Raw genomic sequence first — 19123 nt, forward strand, 5'->3', positions numbered from 1 at the left:
ACTTCTTGTCCTTCTCATTAGATAAAGACAAGCATTGAGACCAAAGGTTCAGAGAGATAGAATCAGAGCAAAAGAGAGAAGAGAGAGCCTGGGAGAGAGACTGAGAAATAGAAACTCTCAGAGACACAATCAGGCACAAAAACAAAGATGCAGAGAAAGAGATGTGAGTCAGAGACACAGACAGGGAAATGCAGAAAGGAGAGCCATGAAATTAAAGACACAGAGACCAAGATAGGGAGGGATATGAAATCAGAGAGAAACTGTCTCAGTCACAGAGCAATAATGTGCAGACAGACTCAGGCAGAGAAACACAGAGACAGGGAGAAAAAAAACAATTGAGAGAGAGACAGAGAGATGGAAAAGAGAGAGAGAGGAGGACAGCGACAGCAAGATCAAGAGAGGCAGAGAGATGGACAGAGGACAAGGCAGAAGGAAGCAAAGACAGGGTGAGGCAAAGAAAGAGATCAAAACATTAGGAGTGGGAAAAGTGGGCAAGGGACAGAGGAGTCTCCTGGCCTCAGTCTCTCTAGCCTGGTCTCCCCAGGGTGTTGGGCTCCTACTTTGCTATTCTCTGGTTTCCATAGCAACAGGGAGGGCAGAGCCAAAATTGCATACAGATTTACATCCTTTCTATTTGAATAATTCAACAGGTTTCTGTGCATATTCATGAGATAATGAATGAAGGTGACTCTCAATCCCTGCTCAAAACCTGGCTATGGTATCTCCTGCTTTGTAGTATATGGTATGGCTCTGAGCCTGGTTTTGTAGGCCTTGACCTCTCCCTGCCAGACCCTGCTAACAATGCCAGCCCCTGCTCCCCAAACCTCTTTTGCATTTTCCTACCTCTAGGCCTTTCCTCAGGTTATGCCCCTCTGCCTGTAGGGGATGCCCTTCCCTCAGCATCAGTCCTGCCAGTGGCCTCTGGTAAGGAGTAGCAGGAGATGACAGGGGTGAGCAGTGCTCGTCTTGGCTCCCTGGTGGAGGCGATCCTTCAGTCACATTCCTAACTGAGGGTGCTTGAAAGGATCACACTGAGAGAGGCTGGGGTGTAGGCTGAGCTGGAGTCTAACAAATCTACCAACATAGAGGAACCTAGGACACAGTGGCCTCCATATGGAAACTGACAAAGACCATGGTTCCAGCTAGAATAATCAGAGTTGCTGAGATGCATCAAAAGGAGTCTCAGGAACAGAGGGGCTGAGTGGTTCAGATGGTGGGGGAGAGAGTTCCTAGGGCCAAGAACCCTTTTAAAGTGCCAGGAATTGAATGGCCTTGTGGGCTGGGAGGAGCTTCTTCAGGGCCTGCTCTGCTTATAATTTCGGCCTCACTGACTCCCCGCTGGATCCCTACAGTAGCTTTCTCACTGCTCTTCCTGCCCTGTACCCCCAATCCACTCTTCACATTGTAGCCAGAGTTCTCTTTCTAAACACAATCTGATATTCCGCAGAGCTCCCACCTTGAAGCCTTCAGTGATGTTCCATCTCCCTCAAGATAGAGTCCAAGCACCTTTGGCCAGGCTTGCAGGCCTCCCTGTCTGACCCCCACTCACCTATGAGCCTCATGCCTTACTCTCTGCCTTGAACTTCATGCTCCAGTGATCATCTCTACGCTGCTTCTATGCCTTGGCTTATCCCTTCCCTTCACCTGGAATGTCATGCCCACGTCTCTCCTAAGCTATCCAAGATTCCACACAGGTATCACCTTCTCTTCTTTAAATCTTTGTGTGTCTCTAAAGGTTGGAATACGGGCTCTGTCTGAACTCATGCAGCAGTAAACTTGCCTAATCTGTGTACTTGTCACACCATAGGGAAACTTTTTTTTTTTTTAAATGGAGTCTCACTCTGTTACCCAGGCTGGAGTACAATGGCTGGATCTTGGCTCACTGCAACCTCTGCCTCCCCTGTTCAAGCCATTCTCCTGCCTCAGCCTCCCAAGTAGCTGGGATTACAGGCGTGCACCATCACGACTGGCTTTTTTTTTTTTTTTTTTTTTTTTTTGAGATGGAGTCTTGCTCTGTAGCTCAGGCTGGAATGCAGTGGAGCGATCTCGGCTCACTGCAAGCTCCGCCTCCTGGGTTCACGCCATTCTCCTGCCTCAGCCTCACGAGTAGCTGGGACGACAGGCACCCACCACCACGCCTGGCTAATTTTTTGTATTTTTAATAGAGACGGGGTTTCACCGTGTTAGCCAGGATGGTCTCGATCTCCTGACCTCGCGATCTGCCCGCCTCGGCCTCCCAAAGTGCTGAGATTACAGGCGTGAGCCACCGTGCCCGGCCTTGACTGGCTAATTTTTGTATTTTTAGTAGAGACAGGGTTTCACCATGTTGGCCAGGCTGGTCTCTAACTCCTGACCTCAAATGATCCGCCGGCCTCGGCCTCCCAAAGTGCTGGGACCCACCACAGGCATGAGCCACCGCACCCAGCCTCCATAGGGAAATTACATATGTGGCTATAGCCCTCGTGGGGTTGGAGGTTCCGAGCCCAGTGATTATATTTGTCATATTGTGGATGATCATCAGCTGTTTGTTGAATAACTGAGGGGTCACTGAGCCCATTAAAGATCAAATTTCAAGTCTCTCTGTTTGGGGACTCTTGAGGCCCTCTGCACAGACTCTGGAAAGGAATGGGCCATCCCTTTGCAAATGCTGCCACCTTGTGGCCAAAGCCAGAAGTGAGTGTAGCCAGAACATCACCTATCAATGTGAGAGCTGGACTAGACTAGTATTACAGTAAGGAGTGGGGAGGTAGGCCCCAAGGGAGTGCTCAGAGGCCAGCACCAGTGTCCTTTGAACATTCTTGATGAGTTCCAAGCAGACAGAATGACAAGAACAAAGGCTCAGAGGCAGAAAATCTTGTCACTTGGGAAGTGGTCAGAGCTTAGGGTCCAAGAGGACCAGGCCAAAGATGGACTAAGCCATGGGCAGAGGCCAAGCAAAGGGGTCCTTTAAAACCACCTAGTGGACTGGACTCAGTGGCTCAGGCCTGTAATCCCAGCACTTTGGGAGGCTGAGGCAGGCAGATCACCTGAGGTCGGGAGTTCGAGACCAGCCTGACCAACATGGAGAAACCCTGTCTCTACTAAAAATACAAAATTAGCCAGGTGTGGTGGTACACGCCTGTAATCCCAGCTACTCAGAGGCTGAGGCAGGAGAATCACTTGAACCTGGGAGGCAGAGGTTGCAGTGAGCTGAGATCACACCATTGCACTCCAGCCTGGGTGACAAGAGCGAAACTCCATTTCCAAAAAGAAAAAAAAAGAAAAAAAACCCACAAACACCTAGTGAATGTAGTGAATGAACCTGGATCCTCTCCTCTAATCTTGGCATGGAGGCTAAGGGAATTAGAGGAATTACAAGGTCAGATCTGAGTATGGCCCCACACTGGGGGGGGGGTGCTCAACATTCATTTACTCACTAAATATTTATTGAGCACCTACTATGTGCCAAGTGATGTTCAAGATCCTTAGGTTACATAAAGGAATGAAACAAAGTATCGTGCCCTTTTGGAGCTTACATTCTCATCAGGAGAAGACAATAAACGAAAATATTATTTTAAAGACGTAAATATCATAGAGGTTAAAAAAAAACTGGGGTGGGGGAAAGGCAGCGTAAGGAAGATTGAAAGTGCTGGACTGCAATTTTAAATGAAGTGGCCAGAGTAGGCCTCATGAAGGTGACATTTTAGCAAAGACTTAAAGGAGGGAGGGAGATAACCATGCAAGTACAGGGGGAAGAGCATTCTAAACAAAGGAAATAGCCAGTGGCTTGGTTTGGGGGAGAGGTCTGAGGGGACTGAAGCACAGAGATCAATATGGAAACTGCCGAGCGATAATGAATGGCACAAACGAACAGAGGCTTTGGGGATGGAGACCTAGAAGGCAAAACGGGCAGAACTCGGTGCCTGCTTGGATATGGGAGGCACACAACTCCTCCAGGCATATTGTGTTCTGATGTCCCCATTCCAAGGGAACAAACACAAAGTGGCTAGATATGCCACCTCTAAGACAGGTAGTAAGAATAAGCAACACATTCCATCCTGGATGACTCCATTGCCCACCAGAATGCTCCACCTTACCTTTCCCAGCCTCAACTCACCAGCTTATCTTCCATGTCTCTTCCTCCAGACCCTCCAGCCATCCACTCTCATGCCCACAAATCCTATCAGCTCCAAAAACCTTCAACCCTATTAATACCTTCCCATCCTTCAGCTGTGGTTATGGGTTAAATTGTGCCCTCCACTCCCACCACCCCCCCACCAAAACCATATATTGATATCTTCATCCCCAGTACCTCAGAATGTGACTTTATTTAGAAATAGGGCCTTTAGGCTGGGCGCGGTGGCTCACGCCTGTAATTCCAGCACTTTGGGAGGCTGAGGCAGACCGATCACGAGGTCAGGAGATCGAGACCATCCTGGCTAACACGGTGAAACTCCGTCTCTACTAAAAATACAAAAAATCAGCCGGGCATGGTGGCAGGTGACTGTAGTCCCAGCTACTCAGGAGGCTGAGGCAGGAGAATGGTGTGAACCCAGGAGGCGGAGCTTGCAGTGAGCCGAGATTGCGCCACTGCACTCCAGCCTGGGCAACAGGGCCACATTCTGTCAAGAAAGAAGAGAGAGAGAGAGACAGAGAGAGAGAAAGAGAGAGAGAGAGAGAGAGAGAGAGAGAGAGAGAGAGAGAGAGAGAGAGAGAGATTGAGAAATAGAGCCTTTATAGAGATAGTCAAATTAAAATGAGGTCATTAGGGTGGGCCCTTATCCAATGTAAGTGGTGTTCTTACAAAACGAAGAAATTTGGATACAAAGACACACAAAAAGGGAAGATGGGGTGGAGACACAGGGAAAATGCCACATGAAGATTGGCATGATGCACCTGTAAGTCAAGCATGCCAAAGGATGCTTGCAAATCACCAGGACGAGGCAAGAAAGGATTCCCCCACAGATTTCAGAGGGAGTGTGGCCCTGCCAACAACTTGATTTCAGACTTCCAGCTCCAGAACTGTGAGACAATAAATTCTGTTGTTCTAAGTCCCCCAGTTTGTGGCACTTTGTTACGGCAGCCTAGGAAACCATACAGCTACAACGTTCCTGTCCTAGGATAGTCCATCTCACTCCACCCCATCTTCATGGGGATCTCCAGGCCACTGACTCCTGTCCCCTTTCCCTCACTTCCCTCCTGGCCCAATTTGGATGCCTCGGTCCTTCACTACATGTACTCTCTTGCTAGTCTCCTCATGCATTTTCCATCATTCCTACCTGTCTTAAAGTCAGTCTGGAAGAATGCAACTGTGCTTTTTCTGAGTCCTCACCTATCCTGTGGGTGCTGCTAGAGCTCACACACCCTGACCAATGACCCTACAAGTTCATGGTCAAAAGCCTACACTGGGCTTTTAGCCCTGCCTGGTCATCCTCCTGTACCTCTCCTAGTCACATCTCCCTAGTCACCTCTCCCAACTGCAACAACTATCTCACACATCCTTCCCTCTAGCTTCCTCGCCCCACTCTCAGCTATGGAGTTGGACTCCTGCTTTGAGGAGATAGAGGCCTTCTGAACTCCCTCATTTCCCATCTTCACCTCTAGACCTATCTGCATACATATCTGTCCCCTCAACTCCATCCCTCCTGTTACAGGAAGTCATCCCTCCTCTTCGCTTGGGAGGCCCTTACCTCCATGCTTCTGGATCCCATTCACTTTTACCTGCTCAGGAACCTCATGCTGTGAGTTATCCACAAACTCCTGCATGCTTCATTTCTTTCCCTACTGGCTTCTTCCGTCTGTCAGCCTATAAACATGCTCAAGTCCCTGCTAGTATATTAAAAACTACAACAACCATAACAACAACAAAAACAAAACCCAACACTCTGTACTCCACATTCCTCTCCTGCTGTCTATCACCCCTTTCCACCCATTCACAATCCAATTTCTTGAAAGAGCTGTCTCTACTTCCTTACCTTTTGTGCCAAGACATGACCTTATGGTGGCAGAAGCCACATTGCAGTGAATTAAGGAGAAAGTGGACAGAACTAGACACAACTCTTGCACTCTCTTGTAAAGTTGATCAGCCTTTCTGACTCCAAAGGGCTCATGTCTCTGGTCCCCTCCCTACCATTCCTCCTGCAGGCCCCAGCTGGGCCCTGTAGAGACCAAAGAGGGAGAGAAAATGCCCCTCCTGGGACTCCAGAGCTCGCAATGCCACCTTCAGCACAGATCACCATGATTATTCCATGTGATCCCTCCACCCTGGCCATCAGCAGATGGGATGAGATCATCAGCCAAAGGTCAATAGTCTGCAAGGTAGCCTGGCCTCAAAGCTCCGGAGATCCAATGCTACTCACAGAACTGCTGATGGCAGAAGACACACAAGTGAAGATGTTCAGAGAAAAAGCAGTATGCAGAAGCGGAGAGGGAACAAAATCCCTGAATTAGCTGAGAGGAGAATGGGGGAAGTCAGTCAGTTGCTGGCAGCAAGACACCTGAGTCACTGCCACTACAGCCATAATTCCCTTTAGGAGTGTATGAGATGCTTCATGACCCTGTGCATTTGAGAGATCTGGCTCGGCAGCCACTGAGGTTTTCTCTCCTAATCTCCTCTGAATCCTCATCACATACCCCTTCCCCAGTGCCCTCCACATCACTCAGAGCTAACCTATCTTTGAAAGCAAAGGATGCAGTATTTAAAGTTTTGACCACTGCCTGCTGGCCCTGTGGTCACCTTACCCCTCCTCTAAGCCCTTATCAAGGCCTTCAGTCCTCCAATTCCCTCTCCCTCTCAATCCCTCCTGCCTGGTCTCAGCTAAGTGCAACATCCTTACATTGCTAGGCCCATTCTACTACATATTCTACTACAATGTGAGCCCAGAAGAACCCCAACCTTCTGCTTTCCTGACTGGACACCCAGGCTGCTGGACACATTGGAGAAAATCTCAAGATCCATGGGAGATCCAACCGATTCAATTCTTCAGAGTTCACTACTGCCCATAATCCTGCTCTAGTTCCCGCAGCACCCCCTGCTACTAATGCAACCTTCACTTCTCTTCTCATGCCCCGACCCTGAGAGTTTAAGGCCAAGGTGAAGCAGAAAAGGAGCAGCAAAGGGAAAAAAGGCAAGGATGAGACCTGGAGAGAGATGTGGGATTGAGGTGGGGTTTTTTTGTTGTTTTTCTTTCTGTTTTGAGACGGAGTCTCGCTCTGTCGCCCAGGCTGGAGTGCAGTGGTGCAATCTCAGCGGCTCACTGCAACCTCTGCCTCCCAGGTTCAAGCGATTCTCCTGCCTCAGTCTCCCAAGTAGCTGGGATAACAGGTGCCCACCACCAGGTCTGGCTAATATTTTTTGTATTTTTAGTAGAGACAGGGTTTCACCATGTTGGTCGGGGTGGTCTCGAACGCCTGACCTTGTGATCTGCCCACTGCGGCCTCCCAAAGTGCTGGAATTACAGGCGTGAGCCACCGCGCCCAGTCTTGTTTTTTTTTTTTTTTTTTTTTTTTAAAAGATGGAGTCTCACTCTATTGCCCAGGCTGAAGTACAATGGCATGATCTCGGCTCACTGCAACCTCTGCCTCCCGGGTTCAAGCAATTCTCCTGCCTCCGCCTCCCAAGTAGCTGGGATTACAGGTGCAAACCACCATGCCCAGCTAATTTTTGTATTTTAGTAGGGAGGGGGTTTCACCATGTTGGCGAGGCTGGTCTCGAACTCCTGACCTCATGATCCACCCTCCTTGGCCTCCCAAAGTGCTGGGATTACAGGGGTGAGCCACCATGCCAGGCCTGTTCTGTCTTTTCAAGACGGAGTCTTGCTCTGTCACCCAGGCTGGAGTGCAGTGGTGCAATCCCAGCTCACTGCAACCTCCGCCTCCTGGGTTCAAGCTATTCTCCTGCCTCAGCCTCCCAAGTAACTGGGATTACAGGCACGTACCACCATGCCCAGCTAATTTTTTGTATTTTAAGTAGAGATGGGGTTTCACCAAGTTGACCAGGCTGGTCTTGGCCTCCCAAAGTGCTGGGACTACAGGTGTGAGCCACTGCGCCCAGCCTATTTTCTGTTTTTGAGACAGGGTCTCACTCTGTCATCCAGGCTAAAGTGCAGTAGCACAATCATGGCTCACTGCAGCCTCAACCTCCCGGGCTCAAGCGATCCTCTCACCTCAGCCTCCCAAGTAGCTGGGACTAAAGGTGCCTAGCTAATTTTTAGATGTTTTTGTAGAGACAGGGTCTCACTACTATGTTGCCCAGGCTGGTCTCCAACTCCTGGGATCAAGCAATCCTCCTGCCTCAGCCTCCCAAAGTGCTGGGATTACAGGCATCAGCCACTGTGCCCAACCCAAAGATATGTTTCTAAGACAGGAAAAAGCATGTTTGCAAACTAGTGGAGTTGAGGATAAATGTTTATACAGATAGGTCTGTAGGTGAAGATGGAACATGAGGGAGTTCGGAAGGCCTCTATCTCTTCAAAGCAGGAGTCCAGCTCCATAGCTGAGACTGGGACAAGGAAGCTGGAGGGAAGGAGGTGTGAGACAGTTGTTGCATTTGGGATAGGTAAATCATTAATAATGATAATAGCAATTAACACTTAATAGCACTATGTGCCAAGGTGGTATCTAAATGTCATATATGTATATTTCCTTACTTAATCTCATAACAACCCTATGTGATAAGCACTATTGTATTCCTGTTTTATGGATAAGACCACTAAGACACAGAGCAGTAACTTGCTAGTAAGTGGCAGACCAGAATTGAAACGCAGGCAGACTGGTACCAGAGTCCATGCTCACCACCACTATACTATACTGTAAGTTGCAGATGGAGAGAAATGTCTGACCTGGCAGTGTTCCTAAACCAGGCCAAAACAGGATTAAATAACTACCCAGGGAATTAGATATATTTAGTACTGACTAAGGCTTCTTGTCCACACTAGATTCTCCCAGCACCAGCCTGAGCCTACTACTCTTCCTCTGTCTTCACCGGATCAGCTCCCAGGGGGTAAAGCTAGGGACTCCCATTTCTCTAATCCCACTCCACATAGCAGGCTGAGTAGAGGCTCATCAAATAGGTAGAAACTTTATTTCCTAAATCCCTCCCTGGACCTCTTTCAGAAGGCAGTTCAGATGCATTGTAGGTAGAAGGCAGAGTAAGCCCTTATTGAGCAACGCGGAACTTGGCAGAGGCCCCACACCTGTCACTCTTCACAGCAGTCCCTTCCCACATGCTAGAGGGAAGGGAAAGCATGACAGGGAAGTCCACTTCTGTGGACTCAAACCTTGATGGGGATTTGCGCAGTCACAGGGCTTCTCAGAAAAGGCACAAGCATCCCAGACATTCAGGCCTGGAGAACAGGCTGGCTCAGCAGGTCTTCACGATCGGGTGTCTCGAGCCCTTCTTCGGGAACGAGGGCCACAGCTGGAGCTGGGCATGGAACCCAGGCCAGGGGGTGCCCCTGGGGGTTGGTAGCCACACTCATTGGGGTCCAGGGGGTCCCGGCTGAGCAGTACCCACACTGCAGGCACATGGCGGCGCACTGTGAGGGGGTCTAGCCCTGTGTCAGGTGAGGCTGGGACCCAGCTGTCCTCAGTCTGCAGGAAACGTAGCTTCGTGAGCTGGTGCAGGCCTGGGACCCTCCGCTTGACAATCTCAGCGCAGCTGACAGCCTTTCCTGCAGCCCTGCCAGAACCTGAGAACACCACATGCCGTGCACTGCCGCCCTCCAACCGACCCAGAGCCAGTCCCAGAAGGTTGCGAATTTTGCTGCCATCTCGGACCCGCATCTCAAGGGTATCAGGAGGTAGCTGGGGCATTGGGGAAGGCGCTGGGAGCTCTACAGAGCCAGCTTTCCGGTAGTGCTCCATCCTGCTTGCTGTCTTGAATGTGACTCTCGCTGCCCACTGCAGGGAAGCATCAGATGAGTGCTAAGCAATATGCCCCAAGTCACTGTCCACCATCCCCTATCTCCATTCAGGATATGGCCCTGCTCCCCGTTCCAGAAACAGGATCCCAGAAACAGGATCATGTCCCCTCGTCCTTAGCATCTTGTGACAAGGGCCATGCCTGCCGCCGTCCGGGAAAGGGCTGTACCCCATACACTCCGTTCCTCTACAAGGGCCATAACACCCCCACCTCCAATCCTGGAGTCCCAGAGGCACGACCAAATTCCCCAAACACTGAGCTCTTTGGGATAGTGCCAGGCCCCCTCATCCCAAACTCTCCAGGACTGGGGCCTAGCCCCCCTTATCCTGGACTCCTTGGAACAGGGCCTGGAACCCTCACCCCTGATTAATACCAATAGAGAGCGCTCCTCACAAGGACAGGGACACGGCCCTTAGCCCCAGCCCCCCGGGAAACAGCCAAGAACTCTTACCCAGTGCTGCCCCCAAACAGAACTGAGCCCCTCTCCCAGAGATTACCAGGGTCGATCCATATCAACCCAGGTCACTCAGAAACTCGGGGGCAGAGGCTCGACTCGGAGGGCTGCTCAGGATATTCCAAGACAGCCTGGGCTGTTTCCATAGCCACGGTCGCTTCCAGGGTCCTGCCGGCCGCTGCAGCCAAGCAGCAGGCGTCCTCCCACCCTCCGAGTGCCCCTCTGCCCGCCCGGTTCCGACTCTCACCGAATCCGCCTCACGTACGATCCGGAGCCAAGATGGCGCACGGGCCCGGAGTGCGCTGAGGCCGCGGGGCCGCGCACGCCCCGAGGGGGCGGGGCATGAGGGGCGGGGCATGAGGGACTGGACCGTAGGCATCTCCGCCCGGGAAACCCGCCGGCCAGGGCGCCCCGGACCAGTCCCAGTGGATATGGGAAAACGAGCACAGCCTCCGCTGTTACGCCCCGGAAGGAGGCAGGGTAGTTCCCTGCGGTAGAAAGGAGCGGCCGTCAGGGAACTCCTGCGTCTTAAGGAGGGGGATCTGGACTTTAGAAGATGGGAGGGCTGGTGTTAGCTGTTGAGCAAAGCGGGAGCAGTGGGTTTCACCGTGGGTGCGAACAAAAGCGTCAGTTTGGAGTGGCTGCTGTTGCACGGGCAAGAGCCTTAGTTACCGACTTCTGAACTTCGACCTCATCCTGTGGGCGCTGGCAGACCACGGGGGTTTTCCAGGGGCCAGTCGAACCAGATCTTGTGAAGGGAGCCCAGGAGGGAGTGATGGGGAAATCGGGCCGCAGCCCCGGACGACACCTGCCACGGAGTCAGGGGGCGGGGGTGCCCACGAAGCCTAGTATGGTGCCTGGCGTATGACCGGCGCTCAAATATTTGTTAAATGATTTGTTACGTTAATGAACCAGAGAAATCGCAGTGGGAATGGAAAAAAGATTAAGTTGGGAGATACTAGTAGGTAGGTTCAGTGACGAGCTGGCCACTGTTTGGACAGATGTAGGAAATTCCGAGCTACGATGACTCCCAGATTTCAGAGCGGTTTGGACACGCTGAATTTGAGGTGCCGGAGAGGTCGCATAGGCGGGGCGGCCAGCGGGCGGTTGGAAAAAGGGTCTGGAGCCAGAGCACTCCCTGAGACCACAAGGGGGCAGCAAACATTTGGTGGAGTACGGTGCCAATCTGTTTCTCAACATGCTTGCCGCAGCGCCCCTACTTCCCCAATTCTCCTCCCCAGGACCAAAACTTCCTGCATCCAAACCTCTTAGGCTGCCCTTCTCAGCTAGTGGTAGCAGGTAGCCTCCCAAGAGAGAATTTTAAAGGCCTTTGCACATGCTGCTCCCTTGGCTCTGAAAGTCCCTGGATATCACTCACCAGGTCCCTTCAGTCCCTTTTTTCTTCTGTGTCCACCTGATAGGACCGCCCTTTTCCTGTACTGTCTATCCTGCTAGCCTGTGCAGGGCAGGGATTAGGTGAGCCCTATCTACTCCCATCATCTGATATTTGGAGGTCTCTTCTTGGTAAATATGGGATAAACGAATATCCTATTCACACAATCAAATGAGAGCCTTCATCTTCAGAGCTCTACACCTGTCAGAAAGCCAAACCAGGATGAGTTTAGTTCCCAGTCCAACGATTAGGCAGGCTGCCACTTCTGCCCCCCACCACCCCCATCCTAGACCAAGAAGCTAGCACACTCCTCCAGTCATCTCTATGGTTTATTGTCACTGGAATAAGAACACTGATAGGGGGGAGGGTGGGTGTTGCAAATTGCAAACCTCAGGTCACCTGACCTCCAACTTTAGAGCTCCACCTGAGTAGAGAGGTGGGCCTTGAATCCAATAAATACAAAGCTTCCTCTGCCTTGTAACAAAGACAGGTTGGCATAGGGCCCTGGAGCCTGACTGCCCAGGCCCATCTTGGGATGGGGAGCAGCTGTCATTCCTCTGCTGGCTTCACTTGCTTGGCGGCCTCTAGCTGGCAAAGTAGCTCATCCCACTGCACAAATTGCTTGGATAGAAGCATTGTCTGGTTGTAGGTCAAGGTGAGAATAGGAGTCTGAGTGAGGAAGTGCATGGAAAGTGGGGAACAGGCAAACATAGGTGGGTGGGATAGGATGAGAGAACGCTAGAGGTGGAACAAAAGGACAGGGCTTAAGGACAGCACCCATTAGGGTCCTAGTTGAGCAGAAAGGATACAGTCTTGTTGTATTCCTCCAGGAGAGCCTTGGACTCCTCAGTGATCTCCACACACTGGTCCTGTAGGGCCAGAATGTAGCACAGAAAGGAGCCTGGCAAAGCCCACATCTTCCACTAAACTTCCTGCCTTATCAGGGACTCCCACTCCCCATGGAGCCTAAAAAAGGTGATGCTTAACCCCAAAGCCAAAGGAGCAAATGGCTATGGGAGCACTTGCAGGCTCCAGGATGGGTGCCCTAACAGCAGTCCAAAGACTGATGGGAAAGTGAGTGGCCATACATTAAGTAAACATTCCCCCTAGTATATGTCTCCTCTTCTTCTGTCCTTATTTCTGAACTCTCTTTGAACTTTACACTAGGGCCTGGGAATAGTGAAAAAAGAGCTCCTCTACCCACAGTCAAGGACATACAATCCCCAGGAATTCTTGGGTACCTCCCAGCCTCAACCTTATAGTGTCTCAGTAAAGTCCTGCTCTGGGAGGCAGAAGGTTTGGACATGAACCTAGGCAAGTCCCTTTACCTCCCTGGGGCACATGCAAGATAAAGGATAAACCTCAAAGTTTCTTCTGAGCTTACAACAGAAGGGCCTGAAGCTGCTTCCCCAGGTGGCATGAGTGGGGATGAGGTGCTGTGCCACCTCTATCTTCCCTTCTAGTCCTCTCCCCTCCCATACCTGCTGCTGAATGTGGATCTGGGCCAAGTGCTGCAGGTGGGCGGCATGCTCAGGAACGGCTGTAAAACACAACACACACTGCTGGATGATGCTTGTGCCCTCCCCTGGGACTGCTCAATAGTCTATTAGGTCTTTGGCAGGATTAGAGTATTGAGTGGAGAAGCTAAACAAACGCCAGACTTCATTGACTGCTGCAGCTGGAGGTGGCGGTGGGGGCTCCCTGCCCACTCCAGTCTTACTCCAGGACCCATAGGGAAGGGGAAGATACATGTCCCAAGGAGAAGACAAAACCTTGGGGTTCCCAGTGTTGCTCCCTACCACCACCCCAGTGCTATAAGCAGGACCAGGTAAAGAGAGCTTTGGCTATCATAGGACCTGTCCCTTTGCTCTCAGCCCAGTGGGGCCAGGTCTGCCTGGTCTAGGGAACAGGGAGCCTGAAGATGGATGCCAGGTCCCTAAGCTGGAATCCAACAGCCCGAGGGTTGGCCACCATGCTGGGCTCAAAGCTTAAGGCTGTCAGATATTCAGCAGGCAGTTGATCAGGAGTAGGGAGGGGGAGCTGGGAAAAATACCTCCAGAGACAGACAAGATGGATATCTGGATTCAATTAAAGCTACTGTCTGCTTGTCAAAGTCCAGGCCCAGGGACTGCTCTCAGCAGTGCAGCAGAAAGAATTCACATACATTCATGGACCTGGCAGAGACTCTGATAGTAAAATCTGGGTTCTGCAGCACCTTGAAGGAGAGATGCTTGGGGGTAGGTAGAAGGTAGAAGGAATTATCAGAGCTGGGGACTGCTAGAGCTTAGGCTAGTGTTCTCGGGCCCAAATTGTCTGAGGTCCTAAAACTGGGCTCTCTACCCTGGTAATTTTAATTCATGGATGTGGCAAGTACCTCAGGGTGAGGATAAAGATAAGGAACAGGCCAGGCACAGTAGCTCACACCTATAATCCCAGCACTCTGGGAAGCCGAGGCGGGTGGATCACATGGGGCCAGGAGTTTGAGACTAGCCTGGCCAATATGGTGAAACCCCATCTCTACTAAAAATAGCTGGGTGTGGTGGCACACACCTGTAATCCTAGCTACTTGGGAGGCTGAGGTGGGAAGTTTGTTTGAACCGGGAGGCAGAGGTTGCAGTGAGTCAAGATCATGCCACTGCACTCCAGCCTGGGTGACAGAGTAAGACTCTGTCCAAAAAAAAAGAAAAAGAAAAAAAGATAAGGAACAGACCCAACCCGAATCCACACAACCTGAAACACAAGAAAGTCCTGCCCATCCATCCACCTACCTCCCCAACCAGAGTAGGGAAGCTACAACCCCAGAGAGATACCTTTGATGTGAGCACTGTCCAGCATGGGCACCAAGGCATTCACCTGCTCCAGGAGTGCAACCTGGGAGAGGATAAACTGCTCCTCTAAAGCAAAAATGGACAAGATAGTTGCAGTGAAGCAAATCTGGGCATTGCTACTCAGCCCATGTAAGGGCCTGAGGACCTGGCAAGGGAGATGGCTAGGTCCTAGAGCTTTGGACAGTGACTCTGTCCACTACCCCCTTTTCTAGGTGCACATTTCCATCCTGCCCCCAACTCTCCTGGATGCCTCAGGTCTGACCCATCTGAGCCTAAGGAGCCTCTCAATTTCTCCAAATCCCACCTTTCTCCAAGGTTTAACTTTAAGGCCTCTTTTTCTAGCCTCCTATCAACAAACTCAGGGAGCACCTCTTACGCCACAGGATACAAAGTACTTCAGACTTGGATCCCCACACCCAAGGGTCCCTGGGAAGGTCTAAAAGAGGAGATATTGGCAGACTATGCCAGGCAGGTTCTGCTCAGGGGCTCTCAGAGGCATAGACAATTATATGCTGGAGGATTGCTGGGACAGTAATGGAAGAGTCCAGTGAGGAAAGCATGATCTGGGCTAGGCCCTATATGCACAGGGGATTTTAATGCACTGAAATCCACAGAGTGGGAAGGTTATTCAAGAGAGACGACTGTTATGTGCAAATGCTTAGAGGCAGGAATGCTTGTCAATTAGTAGATGAGAAAGAATTCCATTAGCTGAACTGGAGCAGGGAGAGCACAGGAAACAGAGTTGGATGGGAAGGTAGACCCGGCAGACTGAAAGGTTGTGAATGGCAGACTATGGAATTAGGAATTTATCCTAACAAGGCAGAAGACACTGAGGTTCCAAAGTAGGCCAAGTGACATGCTGGAAACATGTTTTTGTGAAGGTGAGACTGAACCACATGCAGGAAGGGAAAGATTAGGGTCGACAGTATGATTTAGGAGACTGTGAAACCATTCATGTGCAAGTGGATATACAATTCCTGAGGCAGTGCCACAGGGAGGGATGGAGAGGCTGGACTCAAGAGTCAGTGCAGGAGAATATCTAAACTTGGTGCTTGAGCCATGGCAATTGATCAAGAGCCCTTTGGGAACTCTGACGGCCCTTTTAGCAGGAGTGGCCCATCCTTACCCAGTCCTCAGTGCTGCATTGCACTGATCAGTCTCCTGGGAGACTGATCTCCCATCTGGGTTATAAGCTCAGGTCCCTGAAGCAGAGACCCTGTCTCCCCTAGCTCTGGCTGTACACACGAGGGCAGGGACTTTCTGGTTCACCAGTGTATGCCTCCTCACCTAGGAAAAAACCTGGATCAGAGTAGATGATCATTATACATCTTTTGGATGAATAACGAAGCTCAGAAAACCCTAGCTTATAGAATGGCTGACTGATTAGCAGACATTGCCAAGGCAATAGTTCCTGCCTAGAACTCTGAAACTGCAGAGCTTTCTCACATGAAAGAAAGATGTTGAAACTCATGCCAGTACTCTCTCTTTTCTTTAATGGCAATGCTCTCTGCCCCTATCCTTTCCTAGAAGCTCCTCTGTCTAGTAAGCAGAAGTGAGGAAGGTTCTGAAGGAAAATCCAAGAGGCAGGCTATTGATAGAACATTGGACTAGCTCCCACTATGGCTGGCACCATGGCCTGCAGCTGGCCCAGAGGTATACTGTACTCAACGTCTACTAGAGGATCCACTGGATCCTCAACCCAGAACCAGGCCACAATTCCAGAGAGCAGCATCCAGGGGTTGTATCCATCAGAAGACTGGATGGGGAGGCCATCTCTGTGCTTAACCTCCCCGACGACCCATATCCTCAGATGCATGTACACATGTAGTCCAGCATTACCTGCTAAGATGAACTGCAGCTTAGAAGCATCAGGTATGGCAATGCGGTCGATGTACTCAGGATCCAGGTACTTGATCAGATCTTCAACTAGAAAAGTAGCGAGATGGGAAATGGAATAGGGTTGGGCAGTAGAACACTGCCTTATGAAGGATGTTTGACAAGTGGTCAGCCTTGAGGAGAGCCTTCAATGAGGAGCTGATACCCAACAGTGCTGCTTGAGCAGGGCTCCACCAGGCTCCCTAGCCCCACTTCCCTATCTCTCCACTCTCTTCTCTTGAGGTCTCTTCTGACATCAAGCTTCAGAGCTGAAAATACAATTGCCACCACCACTCTGGGCCCTCAGCATTCTCACTGACCTATCCTTATCAAGGGTAGAAGGCCTCTTTTCTCCTAGATGTCAACAAGACAAGCCAGAGCTTTGTCTAATTTCTAGTTACTAAGCAGGTTACTAGCTCTGACATAACCAGGCTCTCAGTGTCTAATTTGTTTCCTGCCTCTTAACTTTGCCTGGGAAATCCCATACCCTTTCTACCCTCCTTCACCAAGAGAAGCTTTCAGGTAGAGCTCTTATCTCATAACTAAGGACACTGTCATGGGCTTGAAGTTTAGCCACAAGGTAGAAAAGCACACTCCAATTTACCAATCAAATTGGGTGCAGGTAAATGTCCTCATAATTTTTCTATCCCCAAAGGGCTATTCCAGTGACTTAATGAACTGAAAGGCTAGGGCCAGGTCCCAGGAAGCCTAGGGATGGGATGTCAGGCAGGCAGGCACATCATGGAAGCACTTACTCTTTTTGTAGAGAATCTTCACCCTCTCCCTCTTGCTGGCAATGTTCCCCAAAGCCACCTGCACCTTGACCAGGCCGTCAGCCACCTGTAAGGGAAGTGGTGGTTAGTTCCAAGATATACTACCTGGCTCAAGGCTCGGAAGAGCTAAATAACCCTCATTCTCCTAGACTGTCAAACCTGAATCCCAGTAATCTAGGTTGGCCTCCCTTCTCTAATATTAAAAGAGATGCAGCCCCACCTTCCAGGAATCCTCAAAGTGGAGACAGAGAATCATGTACTCCTTGGGGAGTTTCAAGTCTGATGGGGATGATAATGAACTATTTTAGAGTCTATGGAATATATAGTATACACAATATATTTTCTGGTTCCTAAGCCCTGGGTTTGGGCATAAGAAATGCAAGCATCCTCATTCAAGCCTTCATGACCTCTAGATTGGCTGGCCTACCTCTAGCCCTATCCCCTCCACATCAAATTTAGTGTGAGAGATGGAAGAGTCCAAACAACTGGGATCCCAATGATGGTACAATCACTGACTTAGGGAATACAGAAGAGAATCAGATTGGGGAGAAAAAGAGTACAGTTAAGAGCATACAGATTGAGTTTGAAATGACTATTGGATAACCAAGTGGAAAAATCCAGTAGACAACTGGACATGAAAGTCTGGTTCTCAGAACAGAAATCTGGACCAGAGATATACATTTGAGACATATTGACATGTAAATAGTAATTGACACCATGGAAGCGAGTAAGCCTACCTAACGTTTAGGGGTAGAATATAAAGAATCCCAATATTAAAGGGTCAAATAGAGGAGGAGACTAAGGAAGTGACTGCACTCACCCAGTTTTTAGAGTAGAGGATAAGGAATGCCAGGGAGGAGGCAAATAACACTGAGAAGCAGTAGTTAAGAGGTAGAAGGAAAACCAGGAGGGTCAGTGTCGTTGATCCCAAAGGAAGAGAATGTTCGAGAAGTTAGTTCTGAAATGGGAGCACAGTCTGCTAGTGACAACTAATCCCTCATTTAGTGTACAAACAGACATCATTACCTTGGACGCACTTAGCTCCAGGACATGCCTGACACGAAATTAGAAGTTCTTCAGTAAAAGGTCTTCCCATAGTAGAAAGGTGAGGAGAGAGCACCTGAGCTTCATAGTTGTCAAAATTCCGTCACTGGTATAAAGCAGTGCTAGTCCACATCTGAACACCCAGTACTCAATCTCTTCCCTTCCTAATCCTGGTCCTTTCAGACCTCACCTCTCACCCTTTGGAGCTTTCCTTATCCACCTCTGCTCTGCCTCCTCATGGGTCCCATGGACCTCTTCCTGCACAATTCATTTAGCAATTAATTACGCAGGGCTCCACGACGGGCCTTCCTATCGTGGACTTCAGCTTTTATTGAAACTCTCATTAGTCAGCTTCTCGAGTGTGTCAGGTCTCCCCAACTACAGCCCGCGAGGGCAAGGGTGGAGTCTCAGCCACAGTAGGTACTGAGCCCACTCTCAGGCTGGCTTAACCACCCGCAGTGCCCCCTATGACAATGGACCCCCGAGGATCCAAAACGTCTGGAATGGGAGGTTCCAGACGTTTGTTATTTCAAAGGCCGGGCTGCGGAGAACAGGACTGCAGCGGTTGCATCCCGAGGGCCGGGACAGTGGACCACTCTTGCTCTGTTCCAGAAAGGGACCACCGGACCAGACTACTCACCTTCCGCGAGCCGCGCGCCCCGCCCGGCCCGTACACCCAGCGTTCCAGCTCTTCCACTCGGGCCTGCAGCCGCTGCACGTCAGTCAGACCGGCCATCTCCACTACCGACCCACTTCAGCCGGGAAACGGCCAGAGGGTGGGACGTCCGTCCAAATAGGAAGGCTAGCGAATCCGAGTGCACGAGCAGCCCTTTATGCAGGAAGTGACGTCATGAT

General features: G+C 50.5%; 2 protein-coding genes across 4 annotated transcripts; both read right to left on the reverse strand.

Annotated features, from left to right (window-relative positions):
- Nucleotides 1-9042: 9042 nt before the first annotated feature.
- Nucleotides 9043-10712, reverse strand: RPP25L (ribonuclease P/MRP subunit p25 like). 2 transcript variants are annotated; one of them, XM_007968920.3, is made up of 2 exons: nt 10603-10712; nt 9043-9879 (listed from the first exon to the last, which is right to left on the reverse strand). In XM_007968920.3, the coding sequence occupies exon 2, from the start codon at nt 9841-9843 to the stop codon at nt 9352-9354; it is 492 nt and encodes a 163-aa protein (XP_007967111.2). In that variant the 5' UTR covers nt 9844-9879; nt 10603-10712; the 3' UTR covers nt 9043-9351. The 2 variants fall into 2 exon arrangements, with proteins under 2 accessions (XP_007967111.2, XP_007967112.1); XM_007968921.2 differs by lacking the exon at nt 10603-10712 and adding an exon at nt 10353-10593.
- A 1352-nt stretch (nt 10713-12064) lies between these two features.
- DCTN3 (dynactin subunit 3) lies at nt 12065-19082 on the reverse strand. 2 transcript variants are annotated; one of them, XM_007968915.3, is made up of 7 exons: nt 18909-19082; nt 17207-17291; nt 16416-16502; nt 14559-14642; nt 13230-13288; nt 12558-12617; nt 12065-12387 (listed from the first exon to the last, which is right to left on the reverse strand). In XM_007968915.3, exons 1-7 carry the CDS (start codon nt 19002-19004, stop codon nt 12298-12300), a joined length of 561 nt encoding a protein of 186 aa, XP_007967106.1. In that variant the 5' UTR covers nt 19005-19082; the 3' UTR covers nt 12065-12297. The 2 variants fall into 2 exon arrangements, with proteins under 2 accessions (XP_007967106.1, XP_007967108.1); XM_007968917.3 differs by having other exon boundaries at nt 12558-12649.
- Between the last annotated feature and the right edge of the window lie 41 nt (nt 19083-19123).

The sequence above is a fragment of the Chlorocebus sabaeus genome, chromosome 12 (genome assembly GCF_047675955.1).
Source record: "Chlorocebus sabaeus isolate Y175 chromosome 12, mChlSab1.0.hap1, whole genome shotgun sequence".
Classification (NCBI taxonomy): Eukaryota; Metazoa; Chordata; class Mammalia; order Primates; family Cercopithecidae; genus Chlorocebus; species Chlorocebus sabaeus.